We start from the raw sequence: 22,001 nt of genomic DNA on the forward strand, positions 1-22,001 counted from the left end.
GCGGCTATAGGTAAACTTTAAAGCAAACCAAAGCATGTCTGTGTTTTCGTTTATACATTTATACTTTAGCTAATTAATTAATTAATACTTTAGCTTGGAAGACGCAGCATCTGTGAATTAGAATAATTTCTAATTTTGATTAATCGAATTACAGGACACTCTTCCACTTCGCCTCTGTCCATCTTGAATGCGATCGGGCTCAGAGTTTCTGGATCCTGTCTATATGTGGCTTCTTTTTTACATTATAGAGTTTAAACTTGCTTTTGTGGATGAAGCGACAAACTGTGTTAACAGACAGTGTTTTTTGGAAGTGTTCCTGAGCCCATGCGGTGGTTTCCATTACAGATTTGTGTCTGTGTCCAAAGTTGTTTATATTATTCTTGAATAATATGCAGTCTTTCACAGAGTGGTTCTTCTTCTGAAACACTCAGCTGCTCTTTTTTATTCCCAGTCATGTTACTGACCTGTTGCCAGTCAACCCAATTAGTTGTGAGCATTAACACAACTTTACCAGTCTTTTGTTGCCTCGTCTCAACTTACTTGAAGATGATGCTGGCATTTAATTTAAAATGGAAACACTAAAAAAACAACATTTTTCAGTTGAAACATTTTGATATGTTGTTTGTGTATTATTTTCAATTAAATGAATGATTTAAACATTTTTTTGCACATCAAGTTTTTATTTTGAAAATGGGGTTCTATGTGCTGAGGAGAAATGTAGAAAAAGATTTATAGGCCTTTATTACTGAAGTTATCTATTAAAATTTGTTTTCCTAGTGTAAAGAAATATTACTCTAGGGTTTTTCTAGATTTAGATTTACAATATTTATTTTGTGAGCCTCTGTTGGGTATAGATTTGTATTGCTAAGAGGCTCCAGGCCCATTGTAATAATCAGTTTCTCTCTCTCTCTGGCTAGGCTGATTCAAGCACTTGGTGCTTGGCATTTACAGAGAGACTCTGCAATTTTCCCAAAGCCAGAAGTTGCATTTTCTACCATTATACGTTCACTTCTCTGCCAGATAAAAATCAGTTTTCTGAATCATACTGTAGTTAATTTGAAAGTCAGAAATTCATTATTCAAAAATAATTAATAATTAATAAACAGGAAACAATCTGTGACAGTATTATCACAGATAATTTGGTGAACTTAAAATTTGGTGATGGCCTGACACCCCTGTTCTGAAAAGTTTTGCAGTGCAGTCCTTTAGCTCAACAAGGTTACATTACAACAGCCTGTTTTCATCATCCTGCTTAAATCAGAATCAGAATACTTTATTGATCCCAGAGGGAAATTGCAGTTATTACAGTTGCAAACATTTATGTAAAAGAATAAACACTTTAATAATTTAAAACAAAAAGAGAAATTTGCAATATGTACATGAGATTTAAGTTCTTATGAAAACAGTAAAGTGGCAGTGACTGTGATAATAAATATGAAACATCTTGTATAAAGCAATTCAAATTATTGTACCTCTGAGTTATTGCTTATTATTATTATTATTATTATTATTATTATTATTATTATTATTATTATTATTACACACGAACAGTACAGTTTGGTATTGAGTATTGCACAGATGCGCCACCCTTTGTGAATCACATACTGAGGGAGCATTTATAGAGTTTGATGGCCACAGGTAAGAATGACTTCCTGTGGTGCTCTCTGGTGCATTTTGGTAGAATGAGTCTTGCACTGAATGAGCTCCTGTGTCTCATCACTGTATCGTAGAGTAGGTAGGAGCCATTGTCCATAATGGCCTGCAGCTTAGACAGCGTCCTCCTCTCCGACACTGCCGGCAGCGAGTCCAGCTCCACACCCACAACATCGCCGGCCTTGCAGATCAGTTTGTTGAGTCTGTTGGTGTCTGCCACCCTCAGCCTGCCTCCCCAGCATGCAACAGCATAGAGGATAGCGCTCGCCACCACAGTCTCCTAGAGGATCCTAAGCATAGTCTGGCAGATGTTGAAGGACCTCAGGCACCTCAGAAGATAGAGACGTCTTTGGCCCTTCCTGTAGAAGGCGTCAGTGTTCTTAGCCCAGTCCAGTTTATTATTATTATTATCCCAGATAACTTAACTTATCCTCCACAGTGTCCACACTGACCCCCCTGATGGACACAGGGGTCACCGGTGCCTTGGCGCCCGTAGTTCTTGGCGTCACAGGGTCGCGGTGTCTTTGGAACAGGAACGATGCAGGACGTCTTCCACATCATAGGGACCCTCTGGAGACTCAGGCTCATGTTGAAGACATGGTGCAGTACTCCACAAAGCTTGGAGGCACAGGCTTGCACAGGGCCCCATCAGGGCCTGCAGCCTTGTTTATGTAGAGTCTTTTCAGTTGTCTTCTCACCTGGTCAGCAGTGAGACTCACTGTAGAGGTGGGGGAGGGGTGGCGGTGTGAGATGGACAGTCACAGGAGTGTGGCAGGCTATCAGAAGGGGGAGGGAGGGGGAATGGAGTGGGATGCAGAGGGGTCAGGACGGGGGATGTCCGAGCCTGCAGAGTCAAATCTGTTAAAGAACAGATTTAGCTTGTTGGCCCTGTCCACGCTGCACTCTACTACTCTGTTGTTGCTGGTGATGGTCCTCATTCCACTCCAAACCTCCCTCATGTTGTTCTGCAGGAGTTTCCACTCCAGCTTCCTCCTATATTCGTTCTTAGCCTCCCTGATAGCTGTCTTCAGTTCCCTCTGGATTGTTCTCACCACCTCTCTGTCTCCAGCTCTGAAGGCCCTCTTCTTCTTGTTAAGGAGAGCTTTAATGTCCTTTGTTACCCACAGCTTGTTGTTTGGATAACATTTAACAGTCTTGGTTGGGACAGTGGAATCCACAAGTTAATGTAGCCGATGTCCTCTCCGTGCAGCTCACAGAGTGCCAGCCAATCAGTAGCCTCAAAGCAATCCTGCAGTGCCGCGTAAGTCTCCTCAGACCATTTACTCACCGTTTGTGTGGTCACAGGCTGACTCTTCACCAATGGTACATACCAGGGACTGAGGTTCAACAAGTTGTGGTCTGGCCTACAGGGGGAGCCGCTGTATCTGTATCGAGTGCCTTTATCGCCATATCATAACTGGTGAACCCAAAGGTATAGGCTGAGTTCTGTACTTACACAGGAAGAGGTTTTGCATTTTGACATGTATGTATAAACCCGTCATTGAAAAGTCTTAGCTCCTTGTCTTTGTGATTATTTGGAGCAACATGTTCCTTGAATAGCCACAAATGGCACAGGTTGAAATGGATGGAGCTTAGTGCTTTGCCCTTAGCTCTTCTCTCACGCATGAGCAGCAGGGTGCACAACCTGCCTGCCTTTTTGTTCTCTTTGCTCAGTGATGCCTGTGATGGACTTAGTGATGACTCAAACCTCGTCTGCAATAGACTCCACAAACAACTGTCAGACAGATGCTGGGCTGGACAGTAATTACCCTGCACAGCAACCTGCCATTAGGTCCCCTCTATTTTTGGATTACTGTATAATCAGCTATATGAAAATAAAGCAGCTTTAGCTAGCTGATAATACCTCCTCAGCTACAAATTAGCGTCAGTTATGAGCAGGGGGAGGAGGAGGGTGAGCTGCTCTATTGTATTGTCTGCTACTTTGAGGCATGACAATATGTCGAGACAGCAAATTGAGCGCCCAGGGGTGAAAACAGTAATTTCTTTGTCTGGAACTAAATGCAGTGCTTTAGCAAGCTTTTATTAACACTTTTTTTGAGTTTTGTGTTTCTGCCTGCAGTTCTATGTGATTTAAGTACAACTTCAGGCCCATGAAAAGTTTTCATGCTGCAAGTCAAATCCCTAATCAGGAAGTGCCAGGACAGCAATGAGGCAGTTGGTCCAGGACTAGCGCCGAGTTTACTAACAGAAACACTTGCTGTAATATCTTGTCATGCATGTCTTTAAAAGCGGGTGTGAGGTGAGTTTAGATACAGCGCTGCTGCAAACATTCACACCTTTTTTTTTTTTTTTTTTTGTTTTGCCCCAGAAACAGAGAGAAGGATATGTATATGTGAAGTGTACTACACCTATGAAGAAGAAATGCTTTGCATTCATAAACTTGTCCTTGAGCTTACTACACTTGCTCTTGGAATATTCCTGCCTACACTCCACTGACTCTGTTGTCTCCATTCACTAAAGAATGGCCTTTGTGGTCAAAACATTAAATTTGACTCCTTTATCTTCACTTATTTGTATGCACAAAATAGACTAATTATTATGTTACTGAAAAACAGCCAAACTCATGGGTGCAAGGTTCTGGTTCAGTGTGAATTTGTTGTTTTTGTACCAAAGCTACTTCTGCCTTAAAGCATTTTCTGAGTGTAAACAATTTCAATCTAGTGTACTTTTTTTGTCTCCTCATGGTCCACTAGCTCTGTTCTGTGTGCACGCTGGAAAAAAAATCCAGTTTTTCTACACAGGCCTGACTCTGTCAACATGAAATAAACTCAGTCACGAGTAACTCAGGTCAAGACACATTATTCCAGCCAATCAGCAACAGGGGCATTTGTGGGGGCAGGACAGGGGCAAGGGGTGGGGCTATGTGCTAAACCCCACGTTTTGTCCGGAAGGAAAGATAACTGAGAAAACGGCCAAAGATGAGAGAAATGACTTTCAGCAGTTTAGAGACCTCTGAGAGTTGACAGTGAGGCATTTTAATGGTGGAGAGAGAACCATGACAATTGATGAGGCTTGAGTTGATCTCCTTTTCACATTTTTCTCGTTCTACAATCAGGTCCCATTCTGACTTCACCAATAAAGGTGGAAAAGGAGAATTCGAACAAGAAACTGAGACACCAGAACACAACTGCTGCCCCATTTAAGGTAGAGCAGGAAAATTCAAACAAGAAGCTGGCTTCAGCTTCATCGAGCGTTGAAAGACATGAAAACAGATGAGGAGGCTGCTCCTTTGATTAGTGGGATACATTAACTTATTTTTACTGTTTCACAAAACATGTTTTAGTATTGCTTTGTCATGTTTGCTAAAGTTTGTGATAGCAGCTGGTTAGCTTTGCAGCAGCAGTTGTGACAGTTTGCCACCTAGCTAATGTTTATTACCTTACTTGCGTGCTTGTTTTGCTCTAATGTAATGTCATGGTATTTGTCCGTACAATGTTTGCAAAAGGTTTTATAGCCATGAACAAAAAGTTTTCTTGCTCATTGTTTTGAATTTTTGACCATGAATTTTAGGGGAGGGTGGAGTTTTTTAAGGGACACTGAAGAGAGCGTTGTATTTTTACTGACACAGTTTTGTGACAGATCAACACGATGCTTTCGCGTGAAAGAAGTCCTGTGTTAGTGAATTTTTAAAAATGATTTATTTATTTGTTTTTAAATCCACGTAAACCACACTAGATCTCTGAATATAACCGTGCTACTTTCTAATCATATATGTGCTGTTGCCTCTCTGGAAATGTAATGTTGTCTTTAAAACTCAAAATTCCAGTGTGTGCTGTAACTTACTGCTTCAGATAGCTCATTGCGAACTTTGCGAACATTGCGAGCTCATTGCACTTTATAATTCTGAGGGAGATGAGAGTTGATATTTGAACACAGCAAGACAAATGCACCCCTCCCTCCAGGGCTCCTTCACAAGCTCTGCCTCCCAAATTCATGACTTTTGCCTTCTTTGAACAAGCACAAAGTGTGTTGGTGACTCTGCAACATAGCTACTTCAGCGTGCATCAGAAGGCATTTGCATGAATGGTAAAAAAAATGGTAAAATTTTGGCATCGGTGCTCCAAATGCACATATCGTAACCAAGCTAAATATAAATTTGAGCTTGTGAGACAGTGGACATATCTGAATAGACATGAATGAGCAGAGTGGGCCTTCAACTACTCAATCATGAGGTCAATCAATAAAATCAACCAAGGACACTGTGAGGGGAAAAGCAAGCAATAAAGAAAGAAAGCGGCAGGGAAAGTGAAGGGAAATGTTGCGTCTAGTCCACTTGTATTTATTAAAAGTTTTATTTTCTCCTGCTGAGTCAAGGGTAGGTTATGTCACAGAGGAGCTCAGGATATGTAATCAGCATTTTCCTGTTATGTTAAAGGCATAGTCCTGTTCAAATTTTAAGAATTGTGTGTTGTAAATCTGTGGAAGTTGGATGGGGGGGGGGGTTTAGCTTACTTTTTGACTTTAGGTATAGTACAGGTTTTATCACAAAACTGCTTTGTTTTTTTTGCTAAATGAGCTTACAAAGCCATATGTGCACACAGTGCAGGAAGCAGATGTAGCTAGAGACAAAAATGAGTAATGGAAGTGACCGTGCTGTTGGTCTTCCTTCCTCCCTCTCTCGCTCTCTCGCTCTCTCGCTCTCTCTCTCTCTCTGCACCAAAGCAATTAATAAGAAAGACATACTTGAATAAGAAAAAGATATAGATCATAATAGAACACTAGTTATAACAATAAGTTATTTACAGAGTTATTAGTAGTCAAAGAAAAGGAAATAATTGTCACAATTGTCCTCACTGCTTGTCCCTCAGGTTGTGACAGGCATGTCACGCTGCATGTGTGATCAGCTCTTCTCTCCCAACACATACGGCAGTTTCTCAGAGTAACTGCAGAGCTGGAACTCAGGACAGATGCTGCTCTTCTTCTCATAGAACTCCTTTCTAATGTGAGGAAGTGCAGTTCCGTCTCCACAACTGAGAGCTCACAGTGAGAGCACAGTCTAGCCTCTCTGGGTAACCAGGTCTGGCCAGTTTCAATGGCTAGACTGTGCTCACTGAGTCTACATCATCAGCACTTTCCTGAGTTTTCTGTCCATCAGCTGTGAGGTATGGTGCTAATATGTAATCTCAATTTAGGGCCAAATAGCACTGAAGCTTGTGTTGTTGATGTGTGGTCTTAGTCCAGTGGATGATGTAGGTTTGTTTTTGTTTGGTGGTAATTTGGTTGGGTCTGATTTTCTGGGCGAGCATGTGGTCAGGTTGATTGGTGTCGGTGTTGTCGTTGGGTTGTAGGTCAGTGGCTATGTTTACATGCAAAGATTTTTGCCAATCCGATTGAATACAGACTGAGGTGTTCATATGCACACTCTATTCAACAGTCCGATGGAAAATTTTCGTTTACATGCTCGCTACAAGTAATCCGATGCAAAATGATGTGCATGCGTGGAGTAGCGTCCAGTCAGAGTGAGATGAGCAGCAGTGAGCAGTGCTTGTGTTTTTAATTGCTTTAAAATGATGTTAGACTCAGAAAAACGTCCTTCACTTGTCATTATTAAAGAAGGCTGAGAGGAAGACATCGTGCTCTGAGACACATAAGCTGGACGTCCGTCCCACCGCTGTCTTTTAAAGATCAGAGCATAAACTTCATCTCTTCTGCAAACCAGTTTCTGCTCCTCCATGTTGAATGCTATAAACTTTCACTATGACACACTGCACATACGCAGAGCGTACTTACGAATTAGTATGTAATTGGATTCAGGCGTTTATTCTGCTATTATTCTTCTATTTAACAGATTATTTAGAGGTTTACCCATCTCGTTCAATCGGGTAGAAATTGTGTTCCGAATGGCCTCTGATTGAGGTGTTTACATGGATGTATTCTATTCCGATTGAGCTATTAGTCGGATTGCTAACGGATTATTAGGCTGCATGTAAAGTGGCTACTGAGGCTCAGAACCAGCTGGCTCAGGCGACTCCTGTCAATGTTTAGCTGCTGACTAGCCAGTACTTTATAGTGGAGTGCCTGGGGGTCACTGTATTTTATGTGTTTTCAAAAAATTTAGAGCTCTTTTTTGAATATGTAATATTAGTGGATACTGTCCTAATTCAACCCTGTACACAGTATTAGGTGCTTTTCTCTTCACATGGAGGATGTTTCTGCAGAATTCTGTGTGCAGAGCTTCAGTTGGATGTTTGTTCCAATTTGTATTTTGTTTGTGTTTTTTGTCAGGGGTCCCATGCCTTCACTGCCATATAGTGCAATTGGTTTGATTTGAGTTGAAGATTTTTAGCCAGATTGTAATTGGTATTTCAAATTTAATTTTATTTATTTATTTATTTATTTAAATGGCAAAAAGAGCTGTCCTCGCTCCTTCATAGCCAAGTTAAAACTTTCTGTGGAACTAATAGTAATGCCCAAATAAGTGTATGTTTTAGATTGTTTGATGATGGTTTTTTTAGATTGCTTGTCAATTGTGTAAATATAATTTCCTTAATTTTTAGACCTCTTTTGAAAAATTACTATTTTTGTTTTTTTGATGGTTTATTTTTAAAGCCCAGTTTTTACAAAAGTTGTCCAAGATTTTTAAACTTTGTTGAAGCCCCTCTCTGGTAGGTGACAGTAGGACGAGGTCGTCGGCATAGAGGAGGCATTTAATTGTTCTGTCTCCCGTAGAGAGGCCATGTACTTCATCACACTGGTCAAGTTTTCCAGCCAGTTCATTGATGTATATGTTAAACAGGGTGGGGCTCAGGCTCTCTCTCTTTGTCTCTTTCTACCTCTTTGTCTCTCTCTCGCTCTGTCTCTCTCTCTCTCGGTCTCTCTATCTCTCTCTCTTTCTCTCTTTCTGCCTCTCTCTACCTCTACCTCTCTCTTTCTAAAATCTCTCTCTCTTTCTAAATCTCTCTCTCTCTCTCTCTCTCTCTCTCTCTCTCTCTCTCTCTCTCTCTCTCTCTCTCTCTCTCTCTCTCTCTCTCTCTCTCTCTCTCTCTCTCTCTCGCTTGCTCGCTCGCTCGCTCGCTCTCTCTCTCACATATATTACCCCTCCCTGTATCTCATGCATGTAATGTGGATGGTAATGAGCTGTGGTGTCTATATGGGCACTGTACAATTTCAGAGCCATTCAGCCTGCAGAATTTGCAGCTCTTCTGAGTCATTTACCTGAGTCATTGAGCAGCAGGCCTTTGGGAACTCTATGCCTATTAGGCGATGGCTGCCTCAGCCTCCTTACCTTTGTTCATTTTGTTCATTATTTGCAAGCCAGGATTAGGTGGTAATCCATTAACTTTCTTTTGAATATATTGTATGAAGATGACCTAATCCACACTTTATTCCATAAACCTGGTCAAATATATGTAGGTCTTTGCAGCTTAGAAAACTTCAAATGTAGGAGTTTTTTTCCTTTTTAAGCCTTTGAAGTGGATCTTGTTTGAACTCAGGGATCCCAGCAATGCTCTTCTGCGGAGTTGGCATCTGGTCACAGAAACAGTGGTCAGTCTGGGAATATAACACTAATGAACAGCTGAGGCCAAGGTCACTATGCAGCTACTTATCACGAGTTTGCAGTCTTTTTGGTCATTGCTAGTTACTGTGACACCCCTGTCTAAATAAACATTCAAAAATCATGATATTTTGAGGTGGTTTGGGAGATATTAAACATTTTTATTCCCGAACATAGAAAGCATAATTCCTACATCTACCAGAGTTCCTTGCAGTCGATGGGTCATACCCGTTTCTGCCATTGTACGATTCAAGTACTACAGCTACCTTTTTTTCTGTCACTTAAAAAAAGTTTAAAAAATTGCCAAATGTGACTGTTCCCCTTTAATCCTGGTGTACTATCAGTTATGTTAGTTGTGGTGTGTAAGAATATCTGCAGCATATTCATTCATATCAGATTCATGATGGTTACTTGTGGAATTTATATAGCCTGTTTTCTTGGACAGAATGCTTTGGAGTGCATTGGCATTGTACAGTTAATGCCTCTGATATATATATTTATTAACAAGAAGAGGTCTTTTTCTCTACATTCAGCATACTTCAACTATATGTTTACTTCCCTGAATTACTACATAATTTTTTTTATGTGCAACGAAAAAAAGACTACCTACTTGGTATGTAAACACTGTCAATGTCTCAGAATGTACTGTTCATTCCCCAGTCCATACAGTCCATATATCTAAATAAAGCTGCAATAATGGTCCATTTTGAACTTGTCACAAAAATGTCGCTAAAAACCAGGGCAAATTACATATATCCTACAGCAGCATAGTGCTGCCCATTCACGTTGACATTATAAAGAATGTTTCAGCCCTGGACGGCTTTAAACGAGGCACAATATAGAACGGCTAATCAGAACAGAGATCATTTACATATATATATCACTCCTAAATGCATGAAAACAGCCTGCTCAATTCTAAGGGAGAAAGTCAGATATGGGACCTTTAACCTTGGATTAATTTAGTAAATTAGATAATCAGTGGCGGAAGGCCATCAGTATCTCCATGTTGTTTCCAGCATTTCTAGACATCCAGTGGGATACCCATGGCCACTGGCCTTGTGTTCTGGTGTGTTGACCTCATTCAATGTCACCTTCAGAAGGCAAACAGTTATTGTTCACAAATATAAAGAGGACCAATCAATACAGAGCTGGCTTTTCTATGGTGTTGATGCACAAATCAGTCAGCTGAACAGATGATTAATCTGCTCATATTAATGCTTTTTTGGAGAGCAGCAAACTTTTGACAGTGTGAATCTCTTTCTTTAAAGAGGATGTGTACTTCACTTGGGACTTTAAAACATGGAAATGAAAAATATGGTGACTGTGGAAAAGGGCTGAAACCTGCCATTATTTTTTTCCATAGTGCACATAAGATCTCAGTGGCTCATACTAATCTGCCTTTTTTCCACTATCCTGACAGTTTTCTGCTAATCCTATCTTTGCTGTTTTCGTCATGATAGTATTAAGAGAGGGAATCGCCCCCTTTATTTATTTAAATGACAACATTTTTCCACTTTTCCAGCGTTTTTTATCCAGCTATTCAGTGATTTTATCTCTTTACATCACCAGTGAGTTGTACAAATACATCAGTATCAAGTACATCAGGTCCTGACAGCAGAAAGATATCAGGGCAGTGTTTGTTCTGCTGACACTCCGTGTATATATATATATATATATATATATATATATATATATATATATATATATATATATATATATATATATATATATATATGCAGAAAATGATTTCTCATGTTTATTATTAATAATAAGGTGCTTAGTAAAGCAACATTTCATTTGTCTTAGTGTGATTGAAGTCCAGGCTATTCTGTCCTGTGAGTTTCAATACAGTGTAGTCATGTTGTAAACACTGACAAAATAATTTAGAACAACTTTATTTTTACATTTTCTGTGCTGTCTTTGTACACAAAACAAAACCTTTTGTATCTCCAAAATTATAACTTGTTGGAAAAAACATACTTTACTTTTAAAGCATTCAGTGGAACCAGAATTTTTTCCAACTGATTTTTGGCCATTCCTTTTGGTCCGTTCATCATGGAATTTCCACATGTGTAAAGGACAACAGGAATTTTCAAATTATGTCAAAAACTGAAAAAGAACAAAATGTAGATGAGGTTTTGTTCTGACAACAGCGACATGCTTTGGTTTGTTTTTATAGATTGATATGGAGTGTAGGCAAATCATGAGACTTGGTGATCCATTGTGGATATTTCCAATTGTTAGAGCAGTGATGCTGTAAGGAAGCAAATTGGTGATGCTCCAACATGCTAAATGCTGTAAATGTAAATATTTTTCTTTGCTTTGTGTTGTTTTGTGCTTTTCTGCATATTCAGCAGGATGTGATTTTTTTTTTTTTTTTTTTTTTTTTTTTTTTTAAATAATATCAAATCTGTAATGGAGAAGTTCTTTTGTGTTGTACCTCTGCTTGATGCATAGTATTAACAGAGATTACGAATCATCTAATGTCCCTCATAGAAACCGGGAAATAGATTCACATGCCTGAATAGTTCAATCTATTGCTGCTCAAACTATTTGAAAGTATCTGCACTCACAAGTATAGAAGAAGAAAAAAACGTTGGGAAGGAATAAACTTTAATAACTATTACTTTACTCCTCATTGATGAAGTGTCTATGACTTCACAAAATTCTTTGTTGTATACCTTTTTTATGTAATGTGTTTGACAGCTTTTCTCTTTCAGCAGACAACACAAAATGACACCTTCTAATCATTTTCAGTTGAAAATAAAAGTGGGCAGCCCTATCCACGGCGCCCGGGGAGCAATTGGGGGTTAGGTGTCTTGCTCAAGGGCAGTTCAGTCATGGACTGTCATCCGAGGGGATTGAACTGGCCATCTTCCGGTCACATGGCTGGTTCCCTAACCTCCAGCCCACGACTGCCCACTTATTCTTTAGTCAGTGGCACTCTTTTTTGTATAGAACTCGACCTCAATGATGTACTATCATAATGTAAATGATATATATGCATGCAGAATTTCATTTGTAATGTCAAACAAGTAGCTAAAAGAAAGGATGAATCATTGGATATGACTCCATTTCTTTTAGTACTTTGTTCTTCTTTGTCCATCCCAGTTTTTGACTAATGTGAACAGAAAAACAGTAGAGAACAGCATCAGGCAGTGGGCAGGAATGAGGCTCAGAACAGCTGCTTTTCTTAAGCCTGAAAGATGAGCAGAGACATATTTCTCCTTGCTCCAATCAAACAGTTGTGCTCAGATGGCGCACTTTCTGTCAGCCTTTACTTATGCTTGAGCAGAAAAGTTCCTTTTCACACTTGAGTTGGGGCTTGAATTTGATTATACACTTGCTGTGAGATCAGTTATTTATACTTGAAAGAAGACACAAACGCCTCCTGAGGCTTGTCCTATCCTTACTTAAATTCTGTGCTTGGAAACTGTGGTAGGCTTTAAATAGCATTTTATAGAATGGTTGCCCTTGCTAACCAAGGTTAATTGATGAAGAGGAGTAACAGACAAGGTAAACATCTGTACAAGAAAGATGAGAGAGGTGAGGCAGCATTCAGACTGTTGTGTTAACAGGGACTGACAGCTCTCTCTATAATTCAGCATTCGATTGCACTGACATGCACACAGGGAGCAGCAGGGCTGTGGCACAGGCTGCCCGCACACGGGTCACACGAGTGTGGTCAGGTTCCCGCCTGGAGTCATCTCTACATGGGCAGATGTCTGTAGTCAGTGTATTTGTATGAAGGACGGTCCTGACCAGCAGAAAGCTATCAGAGCAGTGTTTGTTCTGCTGACACTCCGCATCATGCCTTACCTGGAAAACTACTGCTTAATCTCCTCCACTCCTTGGGTTTTTTTTTATTTTATGTCAGTCTCTCGCGCTCTCTCTCTCTCTCTCTCCCTCCCTCTCCCTCTCTCTCTCCCCACTCAAGCGGGCATCCTTTCCTGCAGGTATTATTAAATACATAAGATGCCTGACAAGTGATATGTGAAGCATCTGTGCTTTTCCTAATAGAGAAGCCAGAGCAAGGGATAGGCAGGGTTTCAGAGTTGTACTTTACTCTTTTGTTGTGGATTCAGGATTCAGCAGAATCTTCCATCAGGTATGGTTTTGTGTGGACTTTGATGGAGTACAAACCAAGGGGCACTATAACAGAAATCATCTTGTTTTCTTAACTGGGGCTGGTTGGATGTCTTACTTCCTAAGGAATGAGAAGCACCATCAGGGACTTCAGAACAGAAAGCGTTGCTGGAGTATGTTGCATTTTTGATGGCATATGCTGCTCAGACATTCTGGAGGACTATAGGAGAGCATTTGACACATGCCTTTTCCTGCTCATGTCTCAGAATTACTAAAAACCTTCCTCATTCCCTGCTTTACTTCCATCGCTCCTGCAGTCATTCACAGATGGGCTGGTGAGTTGAATGCTGTGTTTCATGAAGCATTTTGTCATGTTTTATCTTTCTCTGACAGGTCCTCTGGCATCTGGATATTTTCCGCAGAAGTTTCCGGCAACTAACGACACACAAGTGCATGGAGGACTCGTGCATCTTCTGTGCTCTCAAGGTAAAGCAGGCACAGGGGTTAAAGAGTAGCTCACCAGTTTAGAACTAGAAATTAAATTAATTCGGTGGATGCTTGCATTGCCATTGAACTATATTTGTGGCTTTCTTGCACAGGCTTTGCTTGTCTAAGGAACAAGTGGATATTTCATAGCTACTTGAAATTATGTGGAGACAAAAATTGCAATTTTAATTTATTCATTTCATCTGTGTTCAGGTTTTCTGGAATGGAAACATACAATTTTGGTTGTAACACTTGCTGTATTCTTTTAGATGTATCATCCATATGACAGATGGGAGTTTAGGCAGCCCCAGTTATTTCTCCCCTACTCCAGTCTTTTTTTCTCTCTAGCACTCACTTTTTCTTCTTTGTGTCTGCGTTTGCTCTATTTTTCAGTACATTCTATCTAATGGGTTAGAGTGCCAGCAGTATTTTCCATGAGAAACGCAATTACTTGACAGGAAATACAGGCCATCGCACATATATATATGTTTGTGTGTGTATGTGTATACACACACAGATATTTTCAGTGGGTGGCAGGCTGGACTGCAGGCAGGCTAGTTAGCACCTGGACTCTCTTACTATGGAATCATGCTGGTGCAGTATGTGTGAAGTGGTTTGGCATTGTCTTGATGAAATAAGAACGGCCTGCCCTGAAAAAGACGCCGTCTGGATGGTAGCTTATGTTAGAACCTGTATATATCATTTAGCACTAATGGGGCAATCTTCACAGATGTACAAGTCATCATCTAGACTCTAGCTTGAACTTTTCTTATTTTGACAGACTTCCTTCTATTCTCCGTTTCCCCATTCTCCTTTTGTCTGCCTAGATTCTGTTGTTTCTAATATTTCATTCATTTTTCATTCATATGTCACTAGAGTTACAGATACTTGTATTAGGACAAAACCTCACATCTTATAGCTTTGTTTTACTTTTTCCTGTTTATCTCTTTTGTTTATGGCAATTTTCTAGGACTCATATAAAGTTTTGTTTTGTTGCAGAGCATCTTTGCCCAGTTCCAATTCAGCAGTGAGAAGGTGCTGCCATCAGATGCCCTGCGCACTGCTCTGGCCAAGACCTTCCAGGACGAACAGCGATTCCAGCTGGGCATCATGGACGACGCTGCTGAGTGTTTTGTAAGTGTCATTAAAGCTAGACAGACTCAGGTGGAATTTAGGCGTGAATAGGCTTAATCGAATTGAATTAGTCAGTGTCAACCTGTTTATGTGCGTCAGTATAACTAGTCTGCCGAGAAAAAAGCAGAATTCAGAATGAACTGGATAAATGGTATATGTTTGAACAGACATAAACAAGAATGTATTGTTTCAGCATCGTGTTACTTGTTAAAAGTGTGGAAAAACATCATTCGAAAGCCCAAAGAGGAGTCAGTGATCATCCTTATTAGGGCTTTATCCCTTTCTGTATCTCTCCTCCTCATGCTCTCCTATCCACCCCATCCTCTTGTCATAAGCACAAGCCCTGGAATGGCCAATTACATTTTCGAGTTAAAAGTCCTCTGGAAAAAAGTCATCGTGCTTGGAGAGCAGCAGCTTGGAGCAGAAGCCTCTGCTCTCATACCACAGTGCCATCTCTCCGTTTATCTTGGCTGGCATTTGTTGGTGCCTTGGATCCATCAAGGGAAGCAGAAGGAAGAATTGTGTTTGATCGTACATTGCCTCTCTTTTTTTTTTTTTTTCCTCCAACATTAAAAGTGAGCTTGCAGTTACTGTATTTCCTCCTGATAAGCACATTTCTAAAGCTGTGGCATATGTAGGCAGTCAGCCAAAGGATTGGCTTTCTGCCTCTGTACAAGCCTCTAGCTCCAGCACTGGGTCTGTGGGCTATGCTAACCACCAGCAGCTGCAGCTGGAGTCTACTATTTGCAGTGTTTCTTCTTTTTCTTGTGGTTATTGTTCTCTGACCATTGTATTTACTGGGAGCTCAGTGAATAGTGCCTCTTTCCACATGGAGACAAGTGCTCCTGTTGCCTCAAAGCAGAAAGAGCTGCGAGAGCCTTACCTACAATCCTTGTGACCGCAAGAATCGATTTGCATGAAGCATGAAGGACAGAGTGTCTGTCTGCTCTTCTCTTGGCTCATATTTCAGTGTCTCATGTTCTATGAAAGTCTTTCATTTATTTGAACATGATCCTGCTTTAGGCTTTTCCTTCCTGTCGTCCTGTATTGTCTTTTCTCCCTGTCATGTTCTCATTATGTAGTGGGCAGTTGTTGCAGTTCATCAAATACAAAACTTGTATATTTTGCTTATTTCAGGTTTCTTCTTCAGTTTAGTTATTGCCTGTTCCTTCCTCTAGCTAGGGCTCCCCCATTACATGACTGTTCCAAGCTGAGGTGAGTGCAAGAGCTGGTACGTGCTTTCCCTGAGTTACCTGAAGACATCTACCACATGTGTCGTACCTGCATCTCAATAGCAGTGGTTAACATCAAGATCAATATCAATGATAGTGCTCATTGTTTATCTTGAATAACTGAGCTAATAGTCCCTTGTGATTCTGAGTAATGGAGGGAGTGCCAACCTTTGCACCCAGAAAGCAGGACCAATTATGCTGTCTTGAACTCTTAGACATAAGTGGCTGTGGCATCACCAGGGACTGAAATTGTGATCTCCAGAGGATGAGCCCTTAGGTAGTTACGCCCCACTGAAACCTTAATATTGCTTTTTAAATGGGGTCTCATGGGGACGCTCAAATACTGACATGTAAACACCATTTTAAAATGACTCTGGCTCTTTTTCTCTGTACCGCTCACAGGAGAACATCCTAATGCGTATCCACTTTCACATTGCGGATGAGTCCAAGGAGGACATCTGTACAGCCAAACACTGCATTCCACACCAGAAGTTTGCCATGACACTCTTTGAGCAGGTGAGATCATCCCCCTTCGGAGTACCACTTTCTCCCTTACATTTCTTTTCCTATTTTTCATTCTCTCTTTTATTTTTGTATGTTTCCAAAGTTTTGCTGCATGCTTGTCCCATTTGCCCTCCAGCTAGTAAATTTTTTTTTTTGTATCAGACATAACTTCATACTTCTTTTTCTTGTTGTGCTGCAGCAACATATTTTATGCACATACCAATGTCCTCTTTCTTCCCTCAGTGTGTTTGCGGTAGCTGCGGAGCATCGTCAGACCCACTGCCCTTCATTCAGATGGTGCACTACATCTCCACCACCTCTCTCTGGTAAGTATTGAAATCTCTTGCTGGTGGCACCTCAGCATGTCTCCTAGGCCAGAAGCAGCTGTCTGCTTAATGTTGCATTTGAAGGCTGAAGTCAATTGGCAGTCATTTGCTTAAAGAGTACCTGTAAACTTCAGACTTCTTCAGGTCTGGAAATTACAGGCTGCTCAGAGCACCTGCCTTTCTCTCAGCAGAGCAAATGGCTGTTCTGTCACATCAAAAGGCATCATGGGGACATGCATCCAAAGGGAAACATTTCTCTTGATAGTTAAAAGCAGCCAACAGGCAAGGTTAAACCTCAGCCCTCCTGGGGAATAGCAGTGCTCTGCATTACCGCTTATTAATTGTGCCAGTGGTGTTCTCAATTCCACAGGCCTGCAGTCAGAAGCAGGTGACACGTTCTCATAGCCAAGCCTGTGCTTTTTCTAAGGCTAAAGGTAAAATATAGTGCCACTTGAACGAATACAGTGCAGAAGCATATCTTTGAGTATCTTACAGTATTTTAAAATTTTTTTATTTGTGGGTTTACACAAATGTCTTATTTTACATCATAGCCAGAACTTAAAAAAAAAAAAAAAAAAAAAAAAAAAATATATATATATATATATATATATATATAGCAAATTTAAATGTTTTTGGATTAGAATGGCCCAACACAGGGTCCATCATGCAGTTTAGTTCTCCTCCAAAAATTAATTTGTGGGTATTTATTTCGGCTATGGAAAAAATTATTTTATGTGCAAAGTCAACATTGTCCCAGTTAGGGGCGTAAATGTTTATAAGGAGTACTGGAGTATGGAACAGAAAACCATCTTCCCTGAGGGTCAGAGACGATGTTTTGGGCTGAAAACAGAATAGCAGTACCCCGGTTTCTTGCATTGAAACTGGAATTAAAAATTTGGCCAATCCATGTTTTTTTTTTTTAAGTCTAATGTGATCTATGTTGTGTAAATGTGATTCTCGCAAGAAAATAACTTCTGCCCTCAATGCTTTAAGATGGGTAAATATACAGCATTTCTCTTCTAGGATGTATTTTATCATATGAGCTGGTATTGCAACAAAGGTTTGAGTTTTAACCTTTACATATCATCATGGATATAGTTGGGCTAAAAAATATTTTCATAATAAAAAAAAATCATGGACTGTTTATTGAATATTGCTTCAAAAAGTCAAATAACAGTTTTGCCTAGAATGCCCATTCCTATCTAGAACATGCACTGGGTCTCTTTGATGCCCATTTTTGTGTATTACCCTGCAGCAGCAACACTGCCATTAAGAGTAAGATATGGCAACCTTTAAAAATTCTATCCCAAGCTCAGTTTCCATTACTCCCAGAGTTATATATTACAGGAAAATGACTGACGAAGTATAAGCACTGAACCACATAAAGTCTGTAATGGACTATGGATCTTTCCAGAGTGTGATGGGATGAGACACTGGGGTACGAGAGGTTTGGGTCACATCCAGTGCAGAGTCAGCCATTGCTTCACTGCCTCATACAGAGAGAGCACATGGTGGAAAAAATACTGCCAGATAAAGTGCTAGAAAATATTTTGTAGCGCGAGTAGGGGTGGGTGAGTGTGCTCACTGATTGGTACACACACCCACACACACACACACACACACACACACACACACTCACACTTCAGGAGGAGCTTATCCTGGTTGCAGGTTTCCAACAGAATGTGCCTGTCCCTGCAGACCAGCCCAAGTCTGTGGCAAGGAAAGGGGTAGTTTTGCTTCTGCAGTGCAGTCTGTTTGATGTGTGTGTGTGTGTTTGTGTGTGTGTGTTTCACTGCTCCCAGAAGCCTTGCAGAATGAGGGCAAACAGCAATGAGAAGTCACCTTGCAGGCACAATCATATATACACATTTTTCCAATCAATTATTATTGTTTTTGTTGTTGTATTGCATTTTGTCCTTGATGACATTGTTTGTTTGCTTTTATGTCAATGTCTATTTATATGCACGTATTTATGTATAAGAAAAAGAAAAAAAAAAACAAAGAAAATATACTCAGAACTAAACTGTTTGTCTGCAGTAATCAGGCTGTACGGATGCTGGAGAGCAGGGAGAAGCCAACTCCAGACATGTTTGGGGAGTTGCTGAGGAATGCAAGCACTATGGGAGACCTCCGCAACTGTCCTGTGAGTGTCTCTCTCTCTCTCTCTCTCTCTCTCTCTCTCTCTCTCTCTCTCTCTCTCTCTCTCTCTCTCTCTCTCTCTCTCTCTCTCTCTCTCTCTCTCTCTCTCTCTCTCTCTCTCTCTCTCTCTCTCTCTGCAGTGTTGTGTTTGAATTGTTGGATTGGGAGTGTCCCTGTTCATTAATCACCAAGAAAGGATGAGTGGAATTTTATTTTGTCTGATGGCCTTGGTGGCCAGGCTTATGTATGTGTGTGTCTCTCTCATACTTCTCCCCTCTTTCTCTCTCTCACCCTCCCCCATTGCTCACTTGCTCTACTAATTACAATTACAATCACTAATAATTATAATTACAATAACTAAAAAAAACAAAAAAAAGCATACAAACATTCAGTGGCAGTTACATTGGCTAAAAATGATTGAGAAATTATTTGAAATGCATTTCATTGGCAACTCTGCATCCACTTTTACTTTGTGCTGGTTTTCAAAGAGCAGCCTTGATCTAGAGCTAATTCATGATCAGAAAAACTAATAAGCACTAAGCACTCCTACTCCTGAGGTGGTTTGTCATAAAAGGCACTGAACAACTAAAACTGAGCGAAGCAGTGATCTATATGTTACGTGACTGCGCTCTAATGAATCAGTCATTTAAACACTATGTGGAAACATTTGTGTGCAAAATATTATTCTGTAGCATTCTCTGCTCTCTCACCAAAGGCTTTGGAGTTTCAGCTTCAAATGTAGTGAAATTAATGGTGAAAATATACGTTTCTGTAGCTTTCGGCTGTGTGTGAGAGAGGGAATTCTCGCTGTGAGAAAGCCCTCACTCTTCACTGCAGATTTGGCACACACACCCCCTACCTATCAGGGGGTCTGTAAGCAGCCTGCTCCCTACCCTGGTTTCTCACACACAAACACACACACAGAGCAAAATGTTTGTTCCTGGTTGTGAGGAATCAGGTTAAGATGGCAGCCATGGAGTGATGAGTGTTTCTGTTTCTTTCCGTAAGCACAACAACAACAACAGGGTCTTTCAAAAGACAGAGCACAGCACTCTCTAAAACATCCATATACACGGTTTTACTAAACTCCTGTCCTGGAGGTGGTGTAGCACTTAGTAATGATTAATTTGCACTTTATAGCTAAAAGTATTGTAGAGCATTTGTTAAACTCATGAAACCCTTAACCTCGGAATAAACTTTTTTGTTCTGCTTGTCTTTGGTTATTGGAAATGGCTCTGGCTCCAGAGTCACAGATTTGTATTTTAAAATGACAATTTTTAAAATTGGTGAATTTCTCTCTCTTTGTTGCTCTCTTTCTCTTTCATACATACACAGGGAAATTGTGGAGAGAAGCTACGTATTCGTCGTGTGCTCATGAACTCTCCAGAGATCATCACCATTGGGCTGGTGTGGGATTCTGACCATTCTGACCTAGCTGAGGATGTTATCCACAGCCTGGGCACCATCCTGCGCCTCGGAGATGTAAGACCAACCCCACCCCACCAAGACATGCAAGAACAGGCACATGTGCATACATTAGGGCTGGTTATTGTCAGCAACTTCACGACACAATACGGATCACGATTCAAGAGTTATGATATGATGCAATGCAGGACAGATGTTTTTGGTCAGTGTTTACGTAAAATTTTCTTCTGAAACCACAGAAATAATGATTACAGATTTTTGTATTACTTCTTACCTTAAAAATGATCTTATTAAAAAAACACATGAATAATGAATAAATCATGCTGGAGGATCTTTTAAAAACTGTAAGTGTGGTTTACTCTGAGGTGATGGCCAGAGCGCAGAGATGCAGTGAACTTTCTGCACTGTTTATCACAGAGGTGGCAACAACAACACAGTAGTAGTCAGTCTTTGGGCACATATGCACGTGCAAGAGAGACTATGGCTCTAAAACTATCAGTGAACAACTAAATGGTCACAAACACATCACCGATCATTCACAGCACGCTAACATCTTCAGTTTAGTTTTTAACAGCAGAAGCAGTCTTGCAAACATGTCGCCAAAGTACTAACAGCTAAGCACTGCTCATAGCAGCTGCAGACTATTAACTCACTATAGCAGACGATAAGCCAGTAAATAAACTGCGCTCTGTTTTTCTCCAGAGCTGATCCGAGTGAAATGCTCTTGAATGCAGTATTAGTTTCAGTTTAAATTCATAAATATCAATATAACCAGCACTGTATCAATACTTGTATTGCCATGACCTTATACATGCTATATTGCTGAATTGATATTTGAGCACACCCCTAGTGCACACACACACACACACACACACACACACACCCCAGCTTTACACCCAGAGCTCCATCTGGTTTTAAACAGAAAGAATGACTGAATGAATGACTGGTCATTCTTATGAGTCTTCTTGGTCTAATATTAGACTTCTATCTGGGTCAGGCAGTGAGGTCTGTGGTCCAGAAAATCAGAAAGCTTGGGAATTTTTGACCATGACAGAGCTGTAAAAGAGCATTTGACGCCTAGGTAATTTAAATGGTGTGTGACCCAGTAATAGAAGGTGGAAAAGGTGTTTGTGTGTGTGTGTGTGTGGTCATTGGAGACGATGACTCTGAGTGAGTGCTGATGGAAACGAAGATGAAACAAATAGAAACAAACAGGCTTGCAGCATCACGGAAAGTAACTAAGGATAATAAGTGCATGCACACAGAGTAAGATGTGCTTTAAAGCTGAGAGGTATGTTCAGATGATGCCATTTTTAAAGCTTTTTAAAGCATGCTTTTTTTCATTGTTATCTTCGATGCAGTGTGTGCCATGACTGAAAGCACTCCCAGCTGCTGTTTTTAAACTGTGTTTACCTTGAGAAACTTTCAGCTTTTCAGCTGTACTTCTGTAAAAAGGCCATATGCCATCAAAGCTGACCAATCAGGTTTCTTTCTAGTCTG

The 22,001-nt window shown here is 40.5% G+C and overlaps 1 protein-coding gene across 10 annotated transcripts in view; it reads left to right on the forward strand.

Moving 5' to 3' along the window:
* Positions 1-22,001, forward strand: part of usp54a (ubiquitin specific peptidase 54a) — a 76,999-nt gene that overhangs the window by 33,839 nt on the left and 21,159 nt on the right. For all 10 annotated transcript variants that reach the window (XM_037538607.1, XM_037538608.1, XM_037538609.1 and 7 more), the window contains 6 exons: positions 13,649-13,741; positions 14,741-14,875; positions 16,510-16,623; positions 16,855-16,937; positions 18,975-19,080; positions 20,412-20,558. In XM_037538607.1, coding sequence (XP_037394504.1) covers positions 13,649-13,741; positions 14,741-14,875; positions 16,510-16,623; positions 16,855-16,937; positions 18,975-19,080; positions 20,412-20,558 — 678 coding nt within the window. The remainder of the gene's footprint in view (positions 1-13,648; positions 13,742-14,740; positions 14,876-16,509; positions 16,624-16,854; positions 16,938-18,974; positions 19,081-20,411; positions 20,559-22,001) is intronic.

This window comes from Pygocentrus nattereri, chromosome 5, assembly GCF_015220715.1.
Source record: "Pygocentrus nattereri isolate fPygNat1 chromosome 5, fPygNat1.pri, whole genome shotgun sequence".
Classification (NCBI taxonomy): domain Eukaryota; kingdom Metazoa; phylum Chordata; class Actinopteri; order Characiformes; family Serrasalmidae; genus Pygocentrus; species Pygocentrus nattereri.